At 47.5% G+C, this 25,926-nt stretch overlaps 1 protein-coding gene across 1 annotated transcript; it reads right to left on the bottom strand.

Annotated features, from left to right (window-relative positions):
* Positions 1-1,768: 1,768 nt before the first annotated feature.
* On the bottom strand, positions 1,769-16,249 carry CIMIP4 (ciliary microtubule inner protein 4). The gene is given in 5 exon segments (XM_082350382.1): positions 1,769-3,743; positions 3,939-4,049; positions 13,057-13,201; positions 15,059-15,605; positions 15,607-16,249. Coding segments are annotated over 5 exon segments (975 nt in total). The 5' UTR covers positions 15,687-16,249; the 3' UTR covers positions 1,769-3,651.
* Between the last annotated feature and the right edge of the window lie 9,677 nt (positions 16,250-25,926).

Genomic DNA, 25,926 nt, shown 5'->3' on the forward strand with positions numbered 1-25,926 from the left:
CATGTTTCAGAGTTTCTCTAGGCTATGCAGCAGTGGAAGTGCTAGCTTGTAAAATTTAATTTCAGCGTTGCTAAATTCTTCCTTGCTGTTCTGTACTCCATGATTCATAGTGTATGAGAGTTCTCATTTCTCTCCTCACCTACACTTGCATTTTAATGTTTGCCAACCCGATGAATTTATTGTTTTAATTTGCATAATAATCTCTCTGATTATTGGGGATATTGAGCATCTTTTCAACTCGGCTGCGTGGTTTCTTCTGTCATTATTAACTCTTTGTGTTCCATCCAGTTCTCAGTTCCTGGAGGGAGGGCTGGGTCTCACATCCAAAACACAGCCCCATCCAGGTATAGTTTCTCTTTCTGTGAACCTTTCCCACCTGACCTCTGTGCCCCACCTTGGAGCCCTACCCTCCAAGTTTAACAAGCCTCTTGCAGCTCCGCCACGCTAGGTTTGTGCTCACACAGCGCCTTCTGTCTGGAATGCTGTACCTCTTCCAGGCCACCTAAACGTACCTACTCATGGCCCAAGATTCATCTCCAGAGCTTCCTCCTCTATGAGGTCTTCTATGACCCCCAGCCCTCCCTCCCATCTCAGCATCACCTCTGTGCTTCCACTGGCCCCGTACGAACTTCTCACTGCATGTGTAAAACTTCTGAGTATCTAATGACTCATCTCTCTCCCCAGCAGACTCTGGACTCCTTGAGAACAGGTGCCATGTCTTAACCATCTCTGAACTCCTGGTTCATTGGTCAGGGCTGGACAGAGGGTAGATGCACAGTACATGTTCGTCGGATGGGTGGATGAGCCTTGAGGTCAGCTCCTTCCACATCAGTTCTCTGCAGACTGTGAAGTCCTTAAGGACAAGGACTGTATTGAATTCATACCACTGTCCCCCACGGTGGCTAATAGGGCCAAGTGTTTGTGGCACTCAGTACCTATTTGTTGACATGACAGTATGATTTCCTGGTAGATCAGAAAATGACTTTGGTCAGAAATTCCTGGACTTTCCGTCCCAGCTTCCTGTTGGTAAAACCCAGGGCAATTTCCTTGGCTGCTCCAAGCCCCAGTTTCCTCATCTTCATGAAGAGGATGATAATAGCTTTGAGGACTGGCATAAGGATGAAATAAGGCTGTGCATGTAAAGCATTTGACACATAATTGTATGCATCTGGCATATTATAATTTCTACATCAGAACAGGGTGGGGTCTGCTTTAGCAACAATTCTCTAGATGGCTCATTTTTATTTCAGTTGCCACATATGATGAGTAAATAATAGCTACTCAATAAAGACGGGACTTCCCTGGTGGCGCAGTGTATAAGACTCCACGCTCCCAATGCAGGGAGCCCAGGTTCGATCCCTGGTCAGGGAACTAGATCCCACGTGCATGCCGCAGCTAAGAGTTTGCATGTCACAACTAGGGAGCCCGTGTGCCACAACTAAGGAGCCGGTGAGCCACAACTAAGGAGCCCACCTGCCGCAACTAACACCCAATGCAACCAAATAAATATTTTTAAAATAAATAAATAAATAAATAAAGATGAAGTCTGGTTTTTCTAGCACAAGAACAGTGTCTTGCAGAAATCAGGTACTCAATATTAAGAAGTGGAGCTGAGGGACTTCCCTGGCGGCACAATGGTTAGGAATCTGCCTGCCAATGCAGGGGACACAGCTTTGATCCCTGGTCCGGGAAGATTTTACATGCTACGAAGCAACTAAGCCTGTGTGCCACAACTACTAAGCCTGCGCTGTAGAGCTTGCGAGCCACAACTACTGAAACCCATGCACCTAGAGCCCGTGCTCCACAACAAGAGAAGCCACCACAATGAGAAGCCCACGCACCGCAGCAAAGAGTAGCTCCCCCGCTAGCAGCAACTAGAGAAAGCCCGCGCGCAGCTACGAAAACCCAACGCAGCCAAAAATAAATAAATTAAATATAAATAAATTTTTTAAAAAAAGAAGTGGAGCTGAACTCAATGCTTTACACAGTTAGGTACTCAATAAATATTAAATCAAGCCAAATTCATCTCCCTGTACTGCATCCTGCTCCAATCCTACCTTAAAGAAGTCATTCCCTTTTGTGGGAGGAGGGGCAGTCCCCCTTTTTTCTGGCAGAGATGTGCTTTTGATTTTTCCGGAGAACGATGGTCGCTGTGGCGGACTGTTAGTGTGGTGAGTCCCCAGTGAACCACTCCTGCTGATAGGAATGCTCTGTGCAACCACCTCCCACCATGAGCCCGGTTTGACCCTGTGTCTCTTTGACCACAGGGAACTTAACAAGCCAGTGTTAAGACATGATAAGGTCTTACACATTGAGTCTTGTCTCCTTGAGAAGCTCCTTCTTAGAACGCAGTCACCATGCCAGGAAGAAGTCCAAGCTAGCCACGAGGAGAGGCGAGACCCGACGAAGACAAAGTGATGTCCAACCAGCCCCAAGCTGAGGCACCAGGCATGTGAGAAAAGCAGCCATCTTCACAGCAGGTGCCACGTGGGGCAGAAATGAGCCATACCCACTGAGCCCTGCTCAAATTGCACAATCATAAGTAGGTAAATGATTATGCTCATTTTAAGCTACTAGGTTTTGGGTTGGTTTGGAACACAGCAAATGGTAAATAACCCACAAACAGAGCATGTTCTGAGAGTGCAAGTCGGTGATCCGGGGGTGGGGTGTGCTGTGGCTTGGAGACCCACCAGGTAATAAGCTTCAGGATCAGATGGTAGGCATGACTGTCTAACCTGGAACCCCTTCTCTGGGGGATTCTTCCTTGGGGCCCCAATTCCCAGATCCCTCCCCTGTTGTTACCAGGGGCCCTTAGCGGTTCAAGGTAAGTTTGTCTTAAACAGTAGGAAGACGCCCAGGTGCACATTATAAGAAGTCCAGGGTGGGCGGTGGTGGGCGCTTCTGGCCAGGAGGGTGGAGCAGTTCAGTGAGGTCACGGGGGACCCAGATTGTGCTGCAGTGTCTGCAGTTCCTCCAGTCACAGGGTGTCTGCCAGGAGCAGTCTGCACTGCACGGTTCTTCACTCACTACAGCAGGCGCAGGGCAGGCTCCCAAGCTTTCCCGGTAGAGAAAAGAGTTCCCCAGAACGCTTCATACGCGCGCGCCTTTCCTTGCATCTTACTGGTCCAAGCTGCGTCATATGCCCCTTTCTGAACCAATCACTTTGTGTGTAGGGGGAAGGGTTAGAATTCCCTGAGACCAATCAAAACTACTCCTGGATTGGAGGGGGCGTGGCTAGTTCTTCTGAAGTCCACTGGGTCTTGGGGAAGGAATGGATGTCTGGAAGTGATTGGGGTTCTGCGAGGGAGGTCATGCAGGGTTAAGATCCAGCAGTGTCCACTATAGGAGCCCTCCACACAGGGCAAGGCACCCTGGGCTTGAGCCAAGTTCTACTCAGGTCTCACATCCTTTCCTGGGATTACGGGGGAAAGGTGTGTGTGTGTGTGTGTGTGTGTGTGTCCCCAGGAGGGAGAGCTAGGGGGTAGTTTGGGTCCTTAGAGCGTCTATCCTTCCTCAGTAGGTCTCTCCAGCACTGCACATTGCCCCCTCCCCCAGCCTGAAGAGCGGCGCCAAGCAGAGGCGAAGGTTCAGATGTGTGCCTTTCTTTATTAGCACTTTCTCTGAGTGGAGAGCACCTCTTCTGGGTTGTATCTAGAACTTCGAGTTCTTGCTTTTGCTCTTTTCTTTCTCATCCAGTGCTTTCTGCAAGTTCATGTTCACCGCATTCTTCTGGTGCCACCGTCCTGCAGAGAGCAGGGAAGGAACCAGCACAAATCACCCAGAGGACCTCTGGAGTGTCCAGGCCCCAGTGGTAAACCATATGTCTTCTGGACCCACCCCAGAGTTCTAGCTGCTGTTGTGGTTTCTCTCTGGACCTTGGGGCCAACACACCCTGCCCAGGGAGTGCCCCCCTCCCACGCCCCCAGCTCCCCACCTACCCAGATCATCTGTCTTCCTGCCATGCCAGTGCTCTAAGTCCCTCATTGATTTCTCAATCACCTCAGGGGTGTAGGAGGCCTTCATCAGGCTCTTCATCTCCTGTGGGGCCCCTGTGGAACCCCATGAAGAAATCCCCAGAAGCCCCAAGTCAACAGAATTCAGGTACTCCAGGGTTCATATGTCAGTTTCCCCTATGGATGGTGGATTGTGGAAGGGTGGGGTGTGGGGAGAGTTAGGCAAGGGGAGGCCGGCCTAGGCTCAAATGCCAGCTCCATCATTTATGAACAGTGTGGCCTCAGACAAGATTTTAACGTCTCAGAGCTTTGGTCTCTTAATCTATTCAAAGGAATAAAATGTTCTCACAAGATTGGGAAGATTACATTCATTGGAGCAGCTGGCATGTGGCAATTGATACCTGTATTTTCAGAAAATGTTTATGTCTGTGTGTAAAGTTAAAACACGCACACAAGAAAATAAGTTACCATGATCAAAAGTCAGAAAAATCATCAAACAGAGGACCAAATTCCAAAAGATAACAAGGATTTGAATGATCCGTTACAGAATATAAAATAAGTATCATTTAATGTGTGAAGTTGTGAAAAAGAGAATAAAAGTATAAGCAAAGAATAAGAAACTAACACAACATTGTAAAGCAACTATACGCCAATAAAAAAATTAACACAATATTGTAAAGCAACTATACTCCAATAAAAATTAATTTTAATTAAATAAATAAATAAAAGTATGAGAAAAGAATAAGAAACTACCCAGAAAGAAGAGACAGATTAGTAAAAGAAGCAAATGGAATTTCAGAAATGAAACATAATAGTTGAAAGGTAATGGATGGTAAGAGGCCTCGGATTTGCTTCAAAATAAACTGGGGTGGGAATGAATGGGTGGGTGGGAAAAAAGATGAAACAAGATTAGTCATATATTGATAATTGTTGAAGCTGTATGATAAGTGCACCATGTATTTATTAAACTCTTCTCTCTAAGTTTGAAAATTGACATGATAATGTTTAAAAACAAATTCAATGAACAGGTAAAAGAGCTGATTAGATACAGCTGAGAAAAAATGGTAAACTGGTAGATACATCTAAAGAAATTAACTAGAATGCAGCACAGAGTGGGGAAATAATGATGTGGAAAATATGAAAAAGCTGTTAAATGAAGATTAAATGAGAAGGCCTAACATATGTCTAACTGTAGTTCTGAAGGAGAGAGTGGAGAAAACAGGGACGGGCAATATTTGGAAAGCTAGTGGCTGGAATTTTTCCAGAATTGATGAAATATATGAATCCTTAGATTCAAGAATAAAAATTCCCCAGTGAGTGTAAGTGAAAAGAATTCCTTACCTAGGTACAACCAAGTAAAACTTAGAACACCAGAGACAAAGAAATCTTAGAAGTAGCCATAGAGAAAAGACAGACTAGTTACAAAGGATAACAATGAGTTTGATTAACCATCAAAGCCAGAAGGAAATGAATTAACATCATCAAAGTGCTTACAAAAAGAAATCAACAATCTAGAACTGTTTACAATAACTGTCTTCCAAGAATAGGATGAAATAAAACTTTTCTGAGCTTAAAATTTACCAACAACAGAATCTCACCCCAAATATCTTCTAAACAACATACTTCAGAAAGAAAAAAATAATCCCAGAAGGAAAATGTGAGATAAAAGAAGGAATAGTAGGCAAAGAAAGTGGAAACCTTGAATAAATCTAAATACACATCAATTATGATAACAGTACCAATGTTGAATATATGGGGTAAAATAATGACTGCGATAGATAAGAATGTTTGAAGATTTAACATATGCTAAGCACAGTTTTCATTCGAAACTTTACAGAACTTACTCACTGAATCAACCCTAAGAAGATGGGGGTGATTATTACCCCCATCTTGCTGTTGAAGTCACTGAAGCACAGAAAGGCTAAATCACTTGTCTAAAGTGACACAGCTGGTAAGTGAAAGATGGAGGACTCAAACCCGGACCTGTGGCTCCAGAATCCACAGTTTAAACTACTTTGCTTATGTATAGTAAAAAAAAACCCAGTAAAATAATAACATGTCAGCTGATATGGGGGGTGGAGAGAATAAATGTGAAGCTAACATCCTTATATTGTTCAGAAAAGCTGAAATACCTTGATTAACTTTAGAATTTGCTAACTATGCATGTAAAAATGTCAAAGATAGGGAATTCCCTGGCAGTCCAGTGGTTAGGACTCCACGCTTCCATGGTTGGGGAACTAAGATCCTGCAAGCCACATGGCGTGGCCAAAAAAAAAAAAAGTCAAAGATAACCACTGACAGAATAGGAAAAGTAAGGACAAAAATTGGATTGGGGAAAAAGGGAAGCTCACTCAAATCCAAAACAAGGGAAGGAGAAAGAAAGCAGCATAGAAAAATTAGGACAAATGGAAGATACAAAATAAGATCATAAAAATAAATCCGAATATATCAGTAATTAAAATAAATATAAATGGAGTAGGCCAACTGATTAAAAAACAGATTCTCAGGCTACAGAAAATATTTTCCAGATATATATTATTTAAAGCATATTTAAAGCAAAAGGACACAAAGGATAAACATGGAAATACAGAAAAAGATTAATACCACAAAAATACAAATCAAAGCAATCTGGTCATACTATACTAATATCGGACAAAATAGACTGTAAAGCAAAAGCACTATAAGAAATAAAAACAACTCCAGTTCATTCAGGTGATATAATAATTCTAAACTAGCTGCACTGGAATAATCTTAAAATAGGCAAAGCAAAATTGACAGAGAAATTGACAAGTCTGCTATCATAGGGAAAGACTTAAAGGTACATCTTTTAGTAATTAATAGATCAAGCAAAGAATATTAACAAGGAACTAAGAGATTCGTATAGAAGTAATTAGCAAGCTTGCTCTATTGGACAAATACAGAATCCCGAACTCAAGAGATAATTTTCAAATGCATATTGATTATCTATCTGTAAAAATTGACCATCTGCTGGGTTATAAAGCTCCACAATTTCAAAGGACTGAAATCATTACAGGTCGTGTTCTCTAATGATGATGCTATCAAGAAAGAAATCCCCTTTTTTTAAAGCAATTTTTATGGTGTTTCGTATTTATGGCTTTAAATGCTTACATAACAGAATGTTAAGTTAAAAACTTGGACTGAAGCCCTAAGGATGGTAGAGATCAGATATTAAAGTGAGCTGTGAATCAGACTCCTTCAGTGGGGTCACTTGGGGAGCTTGATACATAGCTCGAGAGTTTGGGGGACACCAAGGCTTGGAACAAGAGGCATTGGCCTGAGAGAGTGGGACAGAGAGAGCACCAGGGCCAGGCATACTTCCTCAAGTGCAAGGATGTACAACTGTTTCCATGGACCAGCTGTGGGCTAGTGGAGAGAAGACCAGCCTGGAGCCATTTTCTTTTCTTTTTTTTTTTCCTGGCTTTTTTTTTTTTTCTAACTTTTTTTTTTTTTAATTTTATTTGTTTTTGGCTGTGGTGGGTCTTTGTTGCTGCACGCAGGCTTTCTCTAGTTGCAGCGAGTGGGGGCTACTCTTCATTGCAGTGCGCAGGCTTCTCATTGCGGTGGCTTCTCTTGTTGCGGAGCACGGGCTCTAGGCGTGAGGGCTTCAGTAGTTGCGGCACGCGGGCTCGGTAGTTGTGGTTCAGGGGTTTCTAGAGCGCAAGCTCAGTAGTTGTGGTGCACAGGCTTAGTTGCTCCGCGGCATGTGGGATCTTCCCAGACCAGGGCTCGAACCTGTGTCCCCTGCATTGGCAGGCGGAGTCTTAACCACTGCGCCACCAGGGAAGCCCTGGAGCCATTTTCAATCCTACCCTTGATCTGATCCTCCTCAATGGTCCTCCTGCTTCTACTCCTGCCCCACTGGCAGTTTTGTCCTGTCTCGACACAACAGCCAGATGGATCGTTGGAAACATAAGTCACTCCTCGGTACAAAATCCTACAGTGGTTCCCAATAAAAAGGCCAGGAAGAGCCTACATCCTCAACATGGTACTTGTGCCCGACTACTCTTCCCCAGCAAGCCACAGGCTGAGCCCCCATCCTTCTGGTCTGTTCTCAAAGGTCACCTGCCCAGAGAGGTCTGACACTATAAAGAAAAGCAAAGGGATCATTAACAAGGGTCAAACAAAAGTCAGGTGACACAGCTGGGAGAAATACAGGAGAGGCTTCCGAGGTCCCTGTAACACCCTCTGTTGACCTGGGAGGTGGCACATAGCTATTTATTATTATTCTTTATACTGCACACATAGGTTTTATACACTCTTCTCCATGGCAGTTTTCACAATTAAAAAAGATAATGCATCTACACTGGTTTAAATGCAGGAATACAAGTTTGGTTTAATATTTAAAAATCAGTTACTATAATTTACCACATCAACAGATCAAAGGAAAAATCATATGACCATCTAAATAACAGCTATATGAATAGTTAATACAACTCAACACTCATTCATGATTTTTTTCAAAACTAAAGTGGTAACTAGGAATAAAGGGGACCCTCAATCTGATAAAAGGTGTCTTCAAATTCTTTTTAAAATGTTACATTTATTGGTAAAATGTTAGAATCAAGAAGGAGAGAAGGACTTCCCCGGTGGTCCAGTGGTTAAGACTCTGTGATTCCAATGCAGGGGGCCCAGGTTTGATCTCTGGTTGGGCAACTAAGATCCTGCATGCTGCATGGCTTGGACCAAAAAAAAAGTATTCTATCGTACTTCCCTGGTGGTCCAGTGTTTAAGACTCTTAGTGTGGAAATAAGATCCCGCATGCAAAAAAAAAAAAAAAATTGGAGAGGAGGATGCCTGCTTCCCCTGCTTATTTGCACCATTGTCCTTGACAAGCCAACCAGAACAGATGGTATAAAGGTGGCGAAAAGCCTCCTGGTGGGCTTCCCTGGTGGGGCAGTGGTTAAGACTCTGCCTGCCAATGCAGGGCACATGGGCTCGATCCCTTGTCCGGGAAGATCCCACATGCCGCGGAGCAACAAAGCCCGTGCGCCACAACTACTGAGCCTGCGCGCCACAACTACTGAAGCCCACGCGCCTAGAGCCCGTGCTCTGCAACAAGAGAAGCTCCTGCTCGCCACAACTAGAGAAAGCCTGCGTGCAGCAACAAAGACCCAACACACCCCAAAATAAATAAATTTATTAAAAAAAAAAATGCCTCCTGGTAATAATGTGAACTCTGGCCCCAGACTGCCAGAGTTCAAATCCCAATCCCAACTCTGACTATTCCTAGCTGTGTGCCCTTAAGCAAGTTATTTAACCTTTCCATGCCTCATTTCTTCTTTCTTTAAAAAAAAAAGGGGGGCGGGAATTATAGCACTATAGCATTCACTGTATAAGATTCTTGTGAGAATTAAAATGTACATGAAGTACTTAGAGCAGGGCTTGGTCAATGTTACATGCGATGCATAAATGTAGCCATTATTATTATTTAAAAATAGTTCCAAAGAATCTACAAACAAATTATTGGAATTAATAGGTGAGCTGAGTCAGGCTTCTGGATATAAGATTAAAGAACAAAAATTAAAATTGCCTCCATGTATACAAGCAGCAAAGTTAGAAAATGTGATTTTTAAAAAGATACTATTTGCAATAAGCAGCAAAAAAAATAGATAAATAAGAGACTCTTCAAAACAAGTCTAACAAAAAGCTGCATGATCTTTATAGAAAAAAATTACAAAATGTTATTGACGGATATTGAAGGAAGATTTAAATTAATGGAGATGTAGACCATACTCATGGATTGGAAAATTTATTATCATAAAGCTGACAGCTGCCCCTAAATTGAGCTACAGGTTCAATGTTCTTCCAATCAAAATACCAACAGGGTTTTTCATGGAAATTGACAAGCTGATTCTAGAATTTATATGGAAGAGCAAAGAACCTAGAATAGCTAAGACATTAGCTGCTCCTGCTGCTGGTGATGGAGGGGTGGGGAGTGGGGACAGCCCAACCAGATATCAGACTACTTATAATACCTTGATAATTAAAAGTGTAATATTAAACCAGTGGGCAGAATAGAGAGCCTGGAAACTGATCCATGCACATAGGGAAACTTGATGGATACCAGCGGTACCACTGCAGGTCACTGTGGGGAAAGATGAGATTATTCAATAGAAGGTACTGAGACAATTGCTAATCCACATAAAGGAGGAATTAACAATGAATCCCTGCTTCACACTGAAAAGAGAAATCAACTCCAGATGGATTAAAGACTTAAATGTGAAAAGCAAAACTAAATATTTTAGAAGACTATGTAAAAGATTATCTTTATGACTCAGCATGGCATAGGATTTCTTCAACCCACTCCTCCTGGAACCTTCTCTATCTCAGTAAATAACAATTCCATCCTTTCAGTTGCTCAGGTCAAAAACCTTGACATCTGGACTTCCCCGGTGGCACAGTGGTTAAGAATCCGCCCACCAATGCAGGGGACACGGGTTCGAGCCCTGGTCTGGGAAGATCCCACATGCCGCGGAGCAACTAAGCCTGTGCACCACAACTACTGAGCCTGCGCTCTAGAGCCCGCGAGCCACAACTATGGAGCCCGCGTGCAGCAACTACTGAAGCCCACGCGCCTAGAGCCCATGCTCCACAATGAGAAGCCCACGCACCACAAGGAAAAGTAGCCCCCACTCGCCGCAACTAGAGAAAGCCCATGCGCAGCAACGAAGACCCAACGCAGCCAAAAAAATATGTTAATTAATTAATGAAAAAAAAGAAAAACCTTGACATCAACCTTAATTCCTCTCTCACACACCCCAAATCCACTGATTAGCCCATTCTGTTTGCTCTGCCTTACACACATAGCCAGACTCCTCCTGCATCAGGTCACCTTTACCATTATCTCCCTGTGCCACCATATTGCACAATAGTATCCACTAGAGTCGTGCAACGCACCAACCCTGCTCTCGAGACCAAGCCTCCATCATTAACCCCACCTGGATTTTTGCAATCACCTCCTCACTGGTTTCCCTGTTTCTGCCCAGCTCCCTTACTTTTCTTCTCAGCATATCAACAGTAGTGATCCTTTAACCTAAGTCAAACAATGCCCTTCTCTGCTTAAGACCTTCCTGTGGCCTTCCCCACCTAGCCCGTTTCCTCTCTGATTTCCCCTCCCTCACTCCTGTCTAGCCACAAGTGCCTCCCCAACCCGGAGCAGCAAATGCCAAGATCAGCCTGGGCGGATGGAAACGGAGGGGGACACATGGGTGAGGCACACTGGCAGTTGGGTGCAGAAAGCAACGCCCTAATTTGTAGCACTCGCCAATTTGTGGAGTGTCAATGCAGTTGACCCTTGAACCACATGGGTTTGAACTGCTCGGGTCCACCTATGTGTGTATTTTTTTTCAATAAATATAGTACCTGTATTTTCCTTTTACAGATCTTTAAAAATTAACTAGGCATGGGGAAAGTTTGTGTTTGGTAGGAAGTCACAATACATGAGATCAAAAGAACTAGGGTTTGAGTCCTGATTCTATCCAAACTATCTCAGCTTCCTGGCCTTGGATGAGTCATTTATCAGTTCTTTTGTTTTTGAGTCAAAGATATCAGTACTTGGATTTTTGACTGTGGGGCAGTGGAGGCGGGGATAAGTGGCACCCCTGACTCCCCCGTTGTTCAAAGGTCCATTGCACGACCACGGTCAATTTTAAGATCTCTCATGATGCCAACAGTTCAGTAAAATTTAACAATCGACTCTTAGAAGCTGGAGCAAGCTGGTTTGCACTGGTTCCAAGGGTTTGCCCCCTTGACACAGCTGTGCTTCTCAGGCTGGGTGAGGGGTACACAGACGCTTTCTATATCATTCTTTTAAATGTATGTAGACGTCACCATATAAAGGCCTACGTAAGAAATACTGAGTGATCATTGTTAAAGACAAGTGGAAGGCCGACTCCTGAGGCCCAGAACAGGACAATCTGAGCTGTATTCTCTCGTCTCTCCCCAAGCACCACCCCTTCTTCAAGCTCAAAGAAAAACCCAGAAAGGCTTCCAGTGGCTGTCTGGTTCCTCGGGTGATGGGGATCTGAGCCAGGTAGGAGGTTTAACAGGCCCTGGGGACACTGGAGAAGGCATGGAGTAAGGATGGAGGAAAGAAGCGGGCCAGAAAGACTTGACCTTTTGCAATGAGGTCAAACTAGAACGTGGGGCCGCAGAGAAGCCACCCCTTGCTGACCGAGGACCGGCATCCAAGCAATCGGTTAAACGCTTGGGAACAGGGTCCTAGCTCGGGAGGTGATCCAGTGCCGGGAAAAGACTCTGGGACTTTGGAGGCAGAAGAAAAACCTGGATTTGAGCTTCAGATCCACCTCCTACTACTCTGGGCAAATTGTTTCCCATCTGCCTGTGATATGGAGCTAGAAGCACTCCCCTGACAAACAGGACCGAGGGGGACCCACAGGACACATTGCAGATGTCCGGGCCTCTGACCCACACTTTGGCCCAGAGGTGCCACCAGTGGGATCCGAGAAAGAAAAGTGCTGGCCTGTCAGCTACTAAGTACTCACTGTGGGAATTCCCTGGCGATCCAGTGGAATTCCATTGCAGGGAGCACAGGTTTGATCCCAAGCCTCAAGGCACAGCCAAAAAAAAAAAAAAGAGGACTCACTGGGGGCTGCAGGCCAAGCTCCTCCATAGAGTCCTGCCATGTTGTTAGCCCCATTGTACCAAGAAGATTGGCTGAGGCTCAGAGGTTAAGGATCCTGCCCGAGGCCACACCCATCGGCTGAGCTGACCTTTGAACACAGGAAGCCTGATACTGTCACTGTAGCCAAAGGTGGCCAGACCAGGGGTGCCCCGGCCTCCTCTTGGCAGATTAAGACACCAGAGGTACAGGGAGAGTAAGGGCTGACTGCCAACTGGGAGGGACCATCTGTACAGTGAGGACAGACTCGCCAGGGGACTGGACATTCCCAGCTCTCGGCACAGAGCCTGGCACAGAGGAGGCCCTTGGTGGCCGTGAAATGAGTGTCCCTGGAGATGTATCCTGGGGTCTTAGATTCCTTTGCGGGTCCAAGTCCTTCCTTGCCCAGTGCCTTGGGGACTATGGGTGTTCACAGCCCCCACCCTTGCCCTTCAGCCTGACCTTGAAACAAGTTTGACCGCATGTTGTAGCCCAGATCATAGTAGTCTGAAAAGACGGAGATGATTTCGGCGGGCCTCTGGATCCTGCTGGGCCATGAGCTTGCCCTTTTCTGGCCCTCCAAGTCTTCACCAATGGCCCTTCGAGCCTGAGTAGGGAGGGAGGGAGGGAGGAGAGACAAGGGGTAGAGAAGCAGAGTCAAGTCCCGTATCTCCCCTCTAATTTCTCCTCCCTCTGAACCTGCCTCCACCACCCTCACCCCACCCTTAGCCTGCAGCCTTCAACCAACTCCCAGGCCTGGGAGCTGGCATAGCTGAAGTCCCTCCACCCTCCCACACCACCCCACCTCCCACATAGGCCTCGGGCATCAAGGATGAGAATGATCGTGAAAGCTTCTCCCTACATTGGGTACATACTGTAGAACATCACCAGGGGACATCTTTATAAGATGATATTATTCCTACATTTTATAAATAAGGAAACTGTGCCTCAGGGCAGGGACTTGCCCATCACACAGCTGGTGAACAAAGCCCTGGCTTGCCTGCTACAATGGAAGCATCACACAAGTCAACTCTAGGTGGCTCCTTATATTTCACCAGGGGCAGCTCCTTCCTTGTACCAATGGGGAAACTGAGGCCCGGAGTGGTTGAGCTCAGGCCTAGGAGCCATTAAACCTGGGTTTGGGTCCCAACTCTGCTATATACCAGCTGCTGATTTGGGCAAGTCTTTGCTTGGGCCTCAGGGTCTCAGTTCCCCTACTCATAAAATGAGGGTGGGGGCAGAACTGGGTGGCCTTTGAAGTAGCTTCCAGTTCTGATATTTGCTGGCCTGATGACCTTGTGATTTGGGTCAAAGCTGGATTAAAAAAAAAAACAAAACAGATCTCTTGATTAAGCCCAGGACCACGATGGCCAAAGAGAGAAATGGCACCTTCCCAAAGCCAGGAGGTGCAGTGAGAGATAGTGACCATACAGCCAACCTTAAGTTGGGACAAGATCCTCCAAGTGGGGCAGGGAATTTAGGATTGTGACCTCCCAGACTAGCAGGTTGGTGGGGAGGAGGGGGGGAGTATCCCCACCTTAAGATGACAAAATGTAAAGGGGTCCCGCCCATAGCCTTTGTGACCCTGGCTCTCCTGCTTGCTCAGTGTGACCCTGGGCAGATCATATCACCTCTCTGAGCCTCAGATTTACCATCTGTTAAAAAAGGAAACAATGACTCCTGCCCGGCCTGCTGCTCAATGTAGTCACCATGAGGGTTGAGACGGTGGCTTTGAAAATATGACTCAAGATGCCAGAGCAGGTGACCATTTGACCAGAAATGGCAGATAAGTTTCATTTCAACTTTCAGTGGATCAGCATTGAGTTCCTAGAATGATGTACCAAGTACGAAAAAGTGCCAGAATCGATTAGTGATGTCTGCCATGAATGCAGGCTAGGACAGTTATGGAATGCATGCTGTGTATTTGCCAGCCTGATCTAGTCTAACTGCCTCACTTTAGAGATGTAGAGACTAGAGCCCAGAGAGGAGAAGTAACTTATCCAAAGTCTTTCAGTATTCTGGGGCAGAGCCAGGATTCAAACCCAAGTCTTCTGATTCCCAGTCAATCCTGTCCCCTTTAGGAGACTTGAGTTAAAAGCATCTAATTCAAACACAAGACTTCTAACTGCAAAGTCATTATGGGCCAAGGCTCCAGAATCTGCTAGCCAGTTTGGATCCTCTTTAAGTTTGGTTAATTTACTTAAGCCTGCTAAGCCTTGGGCTTCTAATCTGTAAAATGAGGATAATTATAGTACCTCCCTCACTGGGAAGATTGAACAGTTAGATGTGAAGACTAAACAGTGCACAGGAGCTGGCACAGAGCAAGTGCTCAGTAAACACTACTTTCTGATGATATTGTTACAGGGACTCTGTACTCAAGAGCAGCTTCCTTAGGGGTCCTCACTGTCAGTCTCCATGCATGACTCTCCTGCCGCCCTTAGCCTCCTGTGCCCCATTCTGACACCTGCTCTTCGGAGATCAGCTGGTCCACCACGTTGCTCCCAAACTTGTGACGAATGTTGTTGGGAATACTGCTGCTACTCTGGCCCTGTGCCCCCAAGTTGGGGTCTTCCTCCAGCCCCTGGCACGGCTGAGCCCCCTCTCGGAAGGAGGCCCTGCTCTCCCTCGAGGAGGGTCTGTAGCTCTCCTTCTTCAGGGACCCCGGCTGTGAGTTCCTCTGGGGAGAGTCCCGGCTGACAGCCTTCGGGGGTGGAGGCCGGATCTCCTCCAGGGAGGCCTGCCCGAGGGAGCTGCCTCGGGGGCTGTCTCCTCGGTACATGGACGGCTGAGGGGAGACTGGGAGCTGGTACTTGAACTTGGAGGTATCCAGTGGGCTACGGGCAGTTCTCCAGGGGTCCGTGTCCTGCTGGCCTTCCTTGCTGTTGTTCAGATGGGCCCCGGTCAAAGTGGTTGTACCTAAAAAGGGAAGAGAGAGGGAAGGAAGGAGAGGAGACAGACAGATGCAGAGAGTGGAGGGCAGGAAGGAAAACGGGGATGGGGGTGGGGTGGGGGAACAGACAGACACGGAGCCCCAGAGATCCAGAGCAGGAAAAAAGACAGGGACAGAAAGAAGTCACGGGGGCCAGAAGCATGGGTGAGAAATCAGGAGAGAGACCAAGGGAGAGGGTAGTTCAGCCTGCCAAGCCTCCCACTGGACAGGGCAGCCCTCATTGTTTCTGCCAGTAGGGACTGCAGCCCAAGCCTGACCAGCCTTGAGGCTAGCTGTGTGACCTTCAGCAAGGGCTGTGACCTCTCTGTGCTTTAGTGAACCTGGCTGCATTTGGTTAGTTCCCTTCCCCACCCTGAATCCCCCCAGCAATCCAGTCAGGAAAACCAGCAGCTGTGGAAGCTGGCAGAGGGCATCCCTCAGCTTGGCCAAGTCGCACGGCTGGAAAAGTACTAGAGCTGGATTGAGCCGGCCTTTGCTCCCCACTTAGAGCTGCTCCCCAACCCCACTTGCCTCCTCTGTTCTCCAGCTAATGGAGCGGTGTCACCGCAGCTGCTTCCAGCCTCTCACACCTCGACCACTCCCCTCCCCTCCCCCCACCCCACTCCTGCCCTGACTCCCAGTTCCGAGGATCTCCTGCTCCCAGCTTACAGGTCTCCTCCTCATTCTCTTCCCCCATCCCCGGCTCCAGCCAAACAGACCGCCACTTCTTCCGCACCACACCCTGTGATGTCCAACCTCCCAGCGTCAGCTCAGGCTAGTTCGCTGCCCGGAAGGCCAGCCCCTCTTTTTCCCTAAGTCAAAATCCTACTGCTTCCTTCCAATGCAGCCCCACCAGGAAGTCCTCCCTGACACCCACCCCAAGCTGCCAGGGCCATCGCCTCCTCTCAGCTCCACAACTCTGTCCCCAGCACGCTCCACTCTCTGGATTTTCCCCTTCTCCAACCTTGTGAGCTACAAACCCTCTCATTTTCTCTCCTCCATGCAGGAGGGGAGTCACTGAGGCAGGTCCACAGGTGAGTCAGTCCTGGGCCTCCCTCAGCATCCCCCAGAGCCCTGTGTACCGGAGATGTTGGTGACACCCATCAGTGAGCAAGTGAATGAACACATGGCTGCAGGGGCGTCAGACCCAGGGTCACCCTGCACCCCATCAGTTCTAAAACGTCCTTTCTTCTCATGTTAGCATCGCTGACATCAGGCTGTGTCTGACAATCAGTGGGCCCTGGTCTAACCAGCGATGTTTTCTTTCTTAGTGACAGGTAAGTAACAGTGCGTCTTACAACCCACTGGATGGAGACTTAAAATAAACATTTTGAATAATGTTTTACACGTTATAATACCCAAGTAATATGTAAACTCTTTCTTACTGGGCAAAATATAGAAAACGAGTCAGTCCCCACCCTCTCGCACTTGCCTCTGTCTCCACAATCCTCAGTCCCAGGTTGTAACTGTAAGCTTGTCTGATGACCTTCCCTCCAAAACGTTCTAGATGGGTCCTAGCGCTCTTGAAAGATGCATAGTTTGGCTTCACTTTGGTTTATAAATGCGATCAGATTCCATGTATTGCTTTGTAACTTGCTGTTTAAAAATTTAACACTGTGCCTTGGGGATCTATTCTTGGCCACAAACACAGACCTAACTTTCCTTTCAAACCATGCAGGCTTTAGCCGCTGCCCTGCGGGTGGATGTTCAGATGTTTCCAGGTTTCTTTTTCAGAGAAAGCTGCTGGAAATGGCAGGTTTTGCCGGCCTCAGATGTTTTTATTTCAAGCCCCCCTTGCCCACCCGTGGGGGCTGCAGACCCTTCCCCAGGGCAGTAGAGACAGAGAAAGCTGAGGTCCAGGCCTGCCCGCTTCCTCCTTGCCCTTCTCCTCCTCACCATCCTCACCCCACGGAGCTCAAGTCAGAGTATCCTGTTCCTGCCCTTTCGTCATCTACACAAAAGAGGAAAAACCTGTTCCCCAGAGACCAGACTGCCTACCCTCCCTCCCGTCCTGGGTTCTGCCCCAACAAGCAGACAGCCAAGCAAAGGGGCGCTTCTGGGGACAACTAAGGCTTCCAGGATGGGGACAGCGACCCTTCTCAAAAGAATGGAGACAGAGAACATTAAGAGCACTCAGCACCAGCCTGATCAACCACGGCCCCTCCCTGTACTTGTGGGGAGAGTGAAGCCCAGCGCAAGGCTGGGCTCCTGAGCCCATAGGTCTCAGGGCTCAGGACTCCAGGATGTGTGCTCCCATTTCTCCCAGGCTGTGCTCCTGCCCGCCTCTAAACACAGTGTATGTAATTGTCGGCTCACCTTCCACCTGGCCTTTGGGCTTAGGAGCGCTGTAATGGCCAGGACCGTGTCTCGTGTCCCCTGGCTCAGAGAGCCAATACCTTCACCAATTCAGCCATCAGGCGAGCACCTACTGTGTGTCAGTGCTGTGCTAGGCACTGGGGCCCCAACAGTGAGCTAAGTGGGTCAACCCCCGTCCTCTTGGGCTTACATGTCTGTTGAATGAATGAATGAATGTCTGTAGCTGGCATTCCAAGAATCTCAGTGCAATTCCACGCTTCCTCCACTCCCTTCCCCTGTACAACGGGCAGAGTTCATCCTACTTTACTTGCTGTTGTGAGGATCAAGCGATCAGTCATCAGAGTTCTCCAAGCTGGGTCATTTATCAGAATCCCTTGCAGGCAGTCATTAGAAATACAGATTCCTGGGCCCCTCCTAGAGCTGCTGCATCAGAATCTTCTTGGGAGAGGCTGGGATCTGAGTGTTTAACTAGGCCTCCAGGTCATTCGGGTCTTTGGAGAGAGCTTCCAGCAGGAGCCCTGCCCCAGCGTCCCTGGATGCGCCTCTCTCCACATCCCACCCGCCAGCCCCAGACGCCAGCCCCTCACCGGTGCGGACATTTCTCAGAGCTGACCTGACCCAGTCATTCCTACATGGAAACCCTTCCCCTCGTCCTCAGGGCAGAGGCCCTGCCCTTGGAATCGGTCCCAGGACCCCAGCCCAGCCTCCTCACCCACCTCCCTTCTCCAGCCTTCAAGCCATATTGAATTTCATTCAGCTTCACCAAAGCACCAGCCCACTCTCACTTCCAGACCTTTGCCCGCACTATTCCCCAGGCCTGGGACACGATTTCCTCCCTTCCTTGGGCCATACGGCTCCCTGCGTTTGGTTCACTCAGGACCTACATGGACCTTCCACTCCTAGAGACCAGGCCCCTGCTGTGTTCTCCCATATCCTGCCTTTCTGGTGCACAAAGCATTGCTGCTTTGCCTCTGAGCCTTGAGAGTGAAGCCGATCAGGACCCTGTAGGGCCCTCCTGGGCATAAAAGCCTTTCTGGGTTCCCCATTTCTTATTTGCAAGTTAAAGGCTTCAGTCTCCCTTGACCTTCCCTGAGTTCCTAAGGGCAGATTCAAACAGCTGCTACTCAGGGACAGGAAGGAATGCAGAAACAAAAGAGGAACAATCAAGAAACAATAGTGCAGGGAATTCCCTAGCGGTCCAGTGGTTAGGACTCTGCACCCTTGCACGGGTTCAATCCCTGGCCCGGAAATAAAATCCCACAAGCCACGTGGTGCGGCCAAAAAAAAGAAAAAAGCAATAGTGCAGTGATTAAAGCAGGGTCCTGGTTCCTCCTCAAGGGATATACATAACAATATCTTCCAGTTCTTCTTCAGGAACTAAGGTGTCCACGCAGGTGGAGGATGGTAACTTCAGGCCAAGCACAAGACTCCTGGAGCACCGCCCTGTTACCCCACCACCAAACAATCAGAAGGAAGCCACACACCCTGCAGCCCTCACCCTAAATTTTGCCTATAAAAACTTCTCCCCAAAAACCATCAATGAATTTGGGGGTTTTGAACATGAGCCACCCATTCTCCTTGCTTGGCCCTGCAATAAAGCTTTCTCTGCTCCAAACTCCGATGTTTCGGTTTGTTTGGCCTCACTGTGCCTCGGGCACATGAACTTGTGTTCGGTTACAAGAGGGGACACTGCAGTGGGGTCATAATCCCCAGGCCTGGCAGATGGGAGAGGCTCAGCAATACTCCATACCCTCCCTTTTCCTTCTGTCTTCAAACAGAAGCCCCGAGGAAGTTAGGGCCACATAGTGGGTCTGGAGGCCAAAGCAAGACTGAGGGAGAGGGGGAGGGGGCTAGTCTCTGCTGTCCCCAAGGGGTCCCTCCAGAAGTCCTGCATGTGCATTCAGCATGTCCCTGTTCACCTGTCCTACCTGCTCGGTGGTCCAGCTCCATCCGCTCTTGCTCTGGGACAGGTAATTCCAAACTTAGTCCTGCAGACAAAGAAATACACACGGTCATCTCAAATGACAGAGAGGGCTGAACAGGGCGGCCAGTGACCATCTGCCCAGCCCCTGACCAGAGGTCCCTCCGTGCTGCTTCCAGTGCTCTCAGGCACCAAGGAACCCCCGCCCCATCCACCCACCACCCCTGGCACTGGACCTGCTTCCTGGACCCTTGCAGGCTGTGCCGTCTGTGGAAAGCCCTGGTCACCCCCATCACCTGTGCCTCAAAGGCCCTTCTCAAACAGACTGGGGGCCTGGGACTCCTCCTCTTCCTTTGCAATCCTTTTCTTCTATAATATTTTCTTCCCCATCTGTACCACCCAACACTCCCCTAGGAGCCCCCAGCAGACCCCTTGCTGGGAGGGGCATTGCCCCAAGCCCCCCATCCTGGTGACTGTTTGCCTCTCTGCAAATAGGATTTTACCCATTCTTTTACCAGCTGGTCATTCAAGGAAAGGAACCAGCTTGGCCAATGTGGAGGAGAGCCAAGAGCAGGAACCGACTCTGGGATAATCTCAGCCTTTCCTCCAAAGAACAGGCCTTTGGGGCAAATTAGAGTGTCAGCTCTGGCATCTTCAAAAGCCTCTGCAGCTTTCAAGTTTGGGTTCCTTTTTCCTAGATGATCTTTTTCTTATTCATATTCTCTTATTTTATTGCATGTGTTTTTTAAAGGCTTCTGTGAATTTTGTAATACAACTAGGATAAAACAATTTATTGTATAATTGGATAAGGAAAGCATAGAAGCAGCAAGTCAGAGCTGGAAGGGATCTTTGAGATTAGCTAATGCAGTCCCTTCGTTTTATTTATTTATTTATTTATTTTTAAAATTTATTTATCTATTTTATTTTTGGTTGTGTTGGGTCTTTGTTGCTGCGCAAGGGCTTTCTCTAGTTGCAGCAAGCGGGGGCTACTCTTCGTTGCAGTGCGTAGGCTTCTCATTGTGGTGGCTTCTCTTGTTGCAGAGCAAGGGCTCTAGGCACGCGGGCTTCAGTAGTTGTGGTGCGGGGGCTCAGTAGTTGTGGCGTGTGGGCTTAGTTGCTCCACGACATGTGTGATCTTCCTGGACCAGGGCTCGAACCTGTGTCCCCTGCATTGGCAGGCGGATTCTTAACCACTGCGCCACCAGGGAAACCCCAGTCCCTTCATTTTACAGGTAAAGAAACTGAGGTCCCAGGGAGAAGGAGTGACTTGTCTGAGGTCACCCAGCAAGTTGGTCTGCTGGTAAACTCAGAGCAGGTTAAGAATCAGATGAATTTTGAAAAATCACCAGGCAAAACAATCCATTAATTCTGACTTGTTTGGTGATTGTGCTGCTTCTGATATGACTTTTCATGATCCTTATCCTCCTGGTATTCATACACTATGTTCCCCGCCTAACACTTGAGTGTGGGCTGGACCTAGTGACTTGCTTCTGATCAAAAGAATATGAGAGAAGTGAGAGGATGTCACATCCAGGATTAGGTTACTGACTTCTGTCTTGTTCACACTCTTTCTCTGGCTCTCCTTGCCTTGTTCGCTCTGATGGATGCAGTACCATGTTTTGAGCTGCCCTACAAAGAGACTCATGTGGCAAGAACTGAGGGTAGCCTTTGGCCAAAGCTAGTAAGGAACAGAGACCCTTATTCCAATAGTCCTCAGAGAACTGAATGAGGGACTTCCCTGGTGGCGCAGTGGTTAAGAATCTGCCTGCCAATGCAGGGGACATGGATTCGAGCCCTGATCCGGGAAGATCCCACATGCCGTGGAGCAACTAAGCCCGTGCGCCACAATGACTGAGCCTGCACTCTACAGCCCGCGAGCCACAACTACTGAAGCCCACGCACCTAGAGACCGTGCTCCGCAACAAGAAAAGCCACCGCAATGAGAAGCCCGCGCACTGTAACGAAGAGTAACCCCTGCTAGCTGCAACTAGAGAAAGCCTGCACACAGCAACGAAGACCCAATGCAGCCAATAAATAAATAAATAAATAAATAAAAATTAAAAAAAAAAAAAAAGAACTGAATGAATCCTACCACCTGAATGGTTCCTCCCCTGTTGAACCTTGATATGAGAATACAGCCCACCTGGCACATTAATTGTAGCCTATGGTAGACCCTGAGCCAGAGGACCTAGTCAAGCCACACCCAGGATCCTGATCCATAGAAACTGTGAGATAATAAATTTGTATATTCTTTTAAGCACACCATTTTAAGCCACTAAGCTTTCTGGTGATTTTTTAAATGCAGCAATAGATAATATGTATTTTGGTGCCAAGAGTGGGATGCTGCTGTAACAAACACCTAAAAATGTGGGAGTGGCTTTGGAACCAAGCAGTCGGTGGAGCCTGGAAGGATTTTGAGCAACATGATAGAAAAAGCCTAAATTGCCTTAAACAGACTACCAGTAGAAGTCTGGTCTTAGAGGACGCTGCCAGTGAAGGCACAAAAGGAAGTGAGGCAGATGTTCTTAGATCCTGGAGGAGGACTGGTTCCTGTTATGTAGTGGCAGAAACATAGTGACCCTGTCATCAGCAGTTATGTGGAAAGCAGAATAAGTGACTAATGAACTGGGTGATCCAGTGAAGAAGATTTCCAAGCAAAGTATTGAAGGTGCCTCCTGGTTTCTTCTTGATGCTTGTAGTGAAATGTGAGAAGAGAGAGAGAAATTTGAAGGAAGGACTGTTAAATAAAAATGAGGCAGGACTTAGTCATTTTGGAAATTCTCATCCTCTCCAGATGTCAAAAGACGCTAAAATTAAGAAATAGCTTCAGAGGACTGTTGGTAAAATGTAGCCAGCTGTGACTGTTTGTTATATCCTTCGAAAGATGAAAGATCAGAGTATTATTCAGTCCCACAAAAGGCCCTTTAAAGAGATAAGGACATGCCTCACAAATCCTCTTAATGGAACAATAGGGCCTCTCAGAAGCTTAAGGATGCTATCCCTCAACAGAAGCCCCAGTGGAAAAGAATGTGACTTTTGTCTAATGGAAAGAATCCCTATAAGGTTCACAGCTTTTGAGAAAAGTATGTTGGTGAAAATACTGCCAGCATGGAGTGAAAGGGACAGAGATAGTACAAAAGGAAAAGAGATCAGTGAACTCCCAAATTCTACTGGCAGAAAGCAGTCTGAGAAAACTACTCAGCTGCAAACATGTGTTCCCTTAAAAAAAAAAGAAAGAAAGAAAGAAAAAAAAAAGATATTGTATCAAGTAAAAGCAAGAGTCCATACATATGGCAGAGCAGAGAGCCATAGACAATTATCTCCAAACCTTGAAACCAAATCAAGGAAAGTCCAACATTTGCCTGACTGGATTTCAAAATTGCTATGAACCAGTGAATACTTCATGTCTGAATTTTCCTCATTTTTGAACAGGAATATCTATAGCTCTTATCCTATATCTGCCACACCATTGTACATTGGGTGTGTTCAGGCAGATAGCTTAGTTTCACAGATCTACTGATAGAGAATAATGACACTCAAGGAGCCTCATCCACACCTGGACCTGATTTATAGGACCAGATTCTAAAATTGAAGCTGATTCTGTAATAGGATGAGATTTTTGGAGCTCTTGGGAGGGGATGAATGTATTTTGCATGTGGAAAGGATATTTATCATCGGGGGCTAGAGGGTGGACTGAGGTGGGCAGTAACATGGCTCCCAATGACCCCTATTCCTCAGTATTTACACACCTGTGTAATTCCATCACTTTGAGTATGGGCTGAACTTACTGACTTGCTTCTAACCAGTAGAATATGGTGAAAATGATGGAATGCCACTTCCAAGATGAGGTTATAAGATTGTGACTTCTGTCTTGTTCATACTCTCTCTGGCTCTTCTCGGCTCTTCTTGCACTGATGGAGGCAGTTTCTTTGTTGTGAGCTGCCTTCTGGAGAGGCCCACGTGGCAAGGAACTGAGGGCCTCTTGCCACCAACTCAAGAGGAACTGAGGGCCTCAGTTCAACAATCTGAGGAACTGAATCCTGGCCATGGAAAGGGTCCTTCTCTAGTTGAGCTTTGAGATGAGACTGAAGCCCTGGCCAATATTTTGATCACAGGCTGTGAGAGACCTGAGACAGATGGCCCATTGAAGCTAGATCTGTATTCCTGACCCACAGAAACGATGAGATAATGAATGTTGTCTTAAGTCACTAAGTTTGGGGTGATTTGTTATACAGCAGGAGATGACAAATACAGCTCATGTGTTAAGTATTCTCACATCTAGTAGATTAGTCTCTCTTCACAAGGACTCAGTGAGGTGTTTGGAGAAAGTATTAACTCACCCTCTTTCACAGCTGGAGAAAATGAGGCTGAGAAAAGAAATAGGACCTCACCCAGGTGGTGCTGAAACCCAGCCCCAATTCTATCTCCTTCAAGTTCTCTTTCTGCTCCTGTCCCCATTCCCCATCCCCAGCCACCCACCTGATGCGTCCACAGGAGCTGCCCCTCTGCCCTAATAGCACCCTCGGTCCAGAGTGGCCTGGACTGGCTTGAAGAGAAGTGTAGACTCACTGTCAGTTTCTGACCTGGAGAGAAAATCCCAAGAGACGTCAGGCAAAGAAGGAGGGAAAGTAGATCCTGTTACGGTCTGAGCATTCCACTCACAAGCAGCTCTGAATAGAGAGAAGGAAGATGAAGCCCCATGTCCTGGCAGACCCCTGGCCCACCTCAAGGTCCCTGCCTCACCTCTCCACTCTCTCTCATAATGTCAGAAAACCGTGAACCACCCTGGTGCGTGCTGAAGCCCAGGAGTGCAGATCTGCGCAGCACAACTGCTGCTGGAGACCAGTGGATGGTTGCTGGGGGGCAGCCCCCCACGTCCATTGGAGTTGCCATGGCAATCACTGTACACAGGGCTCTGTTACCTCATAGGAATGATAGGCCCACCCTGGGGAACAGAGGCCAGGGAGAGCCAGTACTAAGTGGGCATCAGGGGCCTTCAGGTGTTGTTTACTCTCTCATCCACTAAAAACGTCCCCTGAGTATTCACCACAGGCCAGGTTCCGTGCCAGGCAGAGAGGGCTCAGATGCCATCAAGTGTGAAGGATGTTCTTGGGATTACCAAGCATTAAGTAGAGAGGGTGATTAGTCATTTCTGTGAAATGCCCAGCACATTGCCTGGCACAGAGTGAGGTGTCACCTGTAATTCTAAGCCAACCCCATAAGTGATTCATCAGCAAGTCCTGTAAAATACACCAGACTCAGACCCCTTTACCCACCTCCACATCCCCCCTGGCCCCTGGTAGAAGCCAGCACCACCCCTTGCCTGGGTTAACACATTTGCCTCCTCCCTGGTCTCCTTCTTTTGCTCTTGTGCCCTGCATTGATTATCTACTGCTCCATAACAGCATTACCACAGGCTCAGCAGCCTAACATACTTTATCACAGTTTCTGTGAGTCAGGGTCTGGGCATGGCTTAACTGGATTCTCTGCTTTGGAGCCTCAGAAGCCTGCAGTCAAGGTGTTGGCTGGGGCTGTGCTCTCATCTGAGGCTCGACTGGGGAAGGATCTGCTTCCAAGACCATGAGGTTGTTGGCAGGACACAGTTTCTCATGGTTTGTTGGACTGAGGGCCTCAGCCAGAGGCCATCCTCGGTTCCTTGCTAGGTGGGCCTCCAACACATCACTCACTTCATCCAAGCCAGCAAAGGAAAATGCCCAGCACAAGATGGGCATTATAATCTCATGTACTGTAATCACAGAAGTGTCAACTATTATAGACTAAATGTTTGTGTCCCCCCTAAATTCATATGTTGCAGCCCTAACTCCCAATGTGATGGTATTTGGAGGTAGGGTCTTTGGGAAGTAATTAGGTTTGGATGAGGTCATGAGGGGTCCCCACGATGGAATTGGTGTCCTTAGAAGAAGAGAAAGGGGGACCAGAGCACTGCTCTCCCCCTCTTCCCCTCTCTCTCTCCAATATGTGAGGACACAATCAATGAGAAACCAGGAAGAGAGTTCTCACCAGGAACCAAATCCACTGGCACCTTGATTTTGGACTTCTAGCCTCCAGAACTGTGAGAAATAAACCTCTGCTGTTTACGCCAGCCAGTCCTGTTATAGCAGCTCAAGATAAGACAGCATCCCACACCATTGCTATATTTTGTTGG

Source organism: Balaenoptera borealis (genome assembly GCF_965194805.1).
Source record: "Balaenoptera borealis genome assembly, chromosome: 13".
NCBI classification, from domain to species: domain Eukaryota; kingdom Metazoa; phylum Chordata; class Mammalia; order Artiodactyla; family Balaenopteridae; genus Balaenoptera; species Balaenoptera borealis.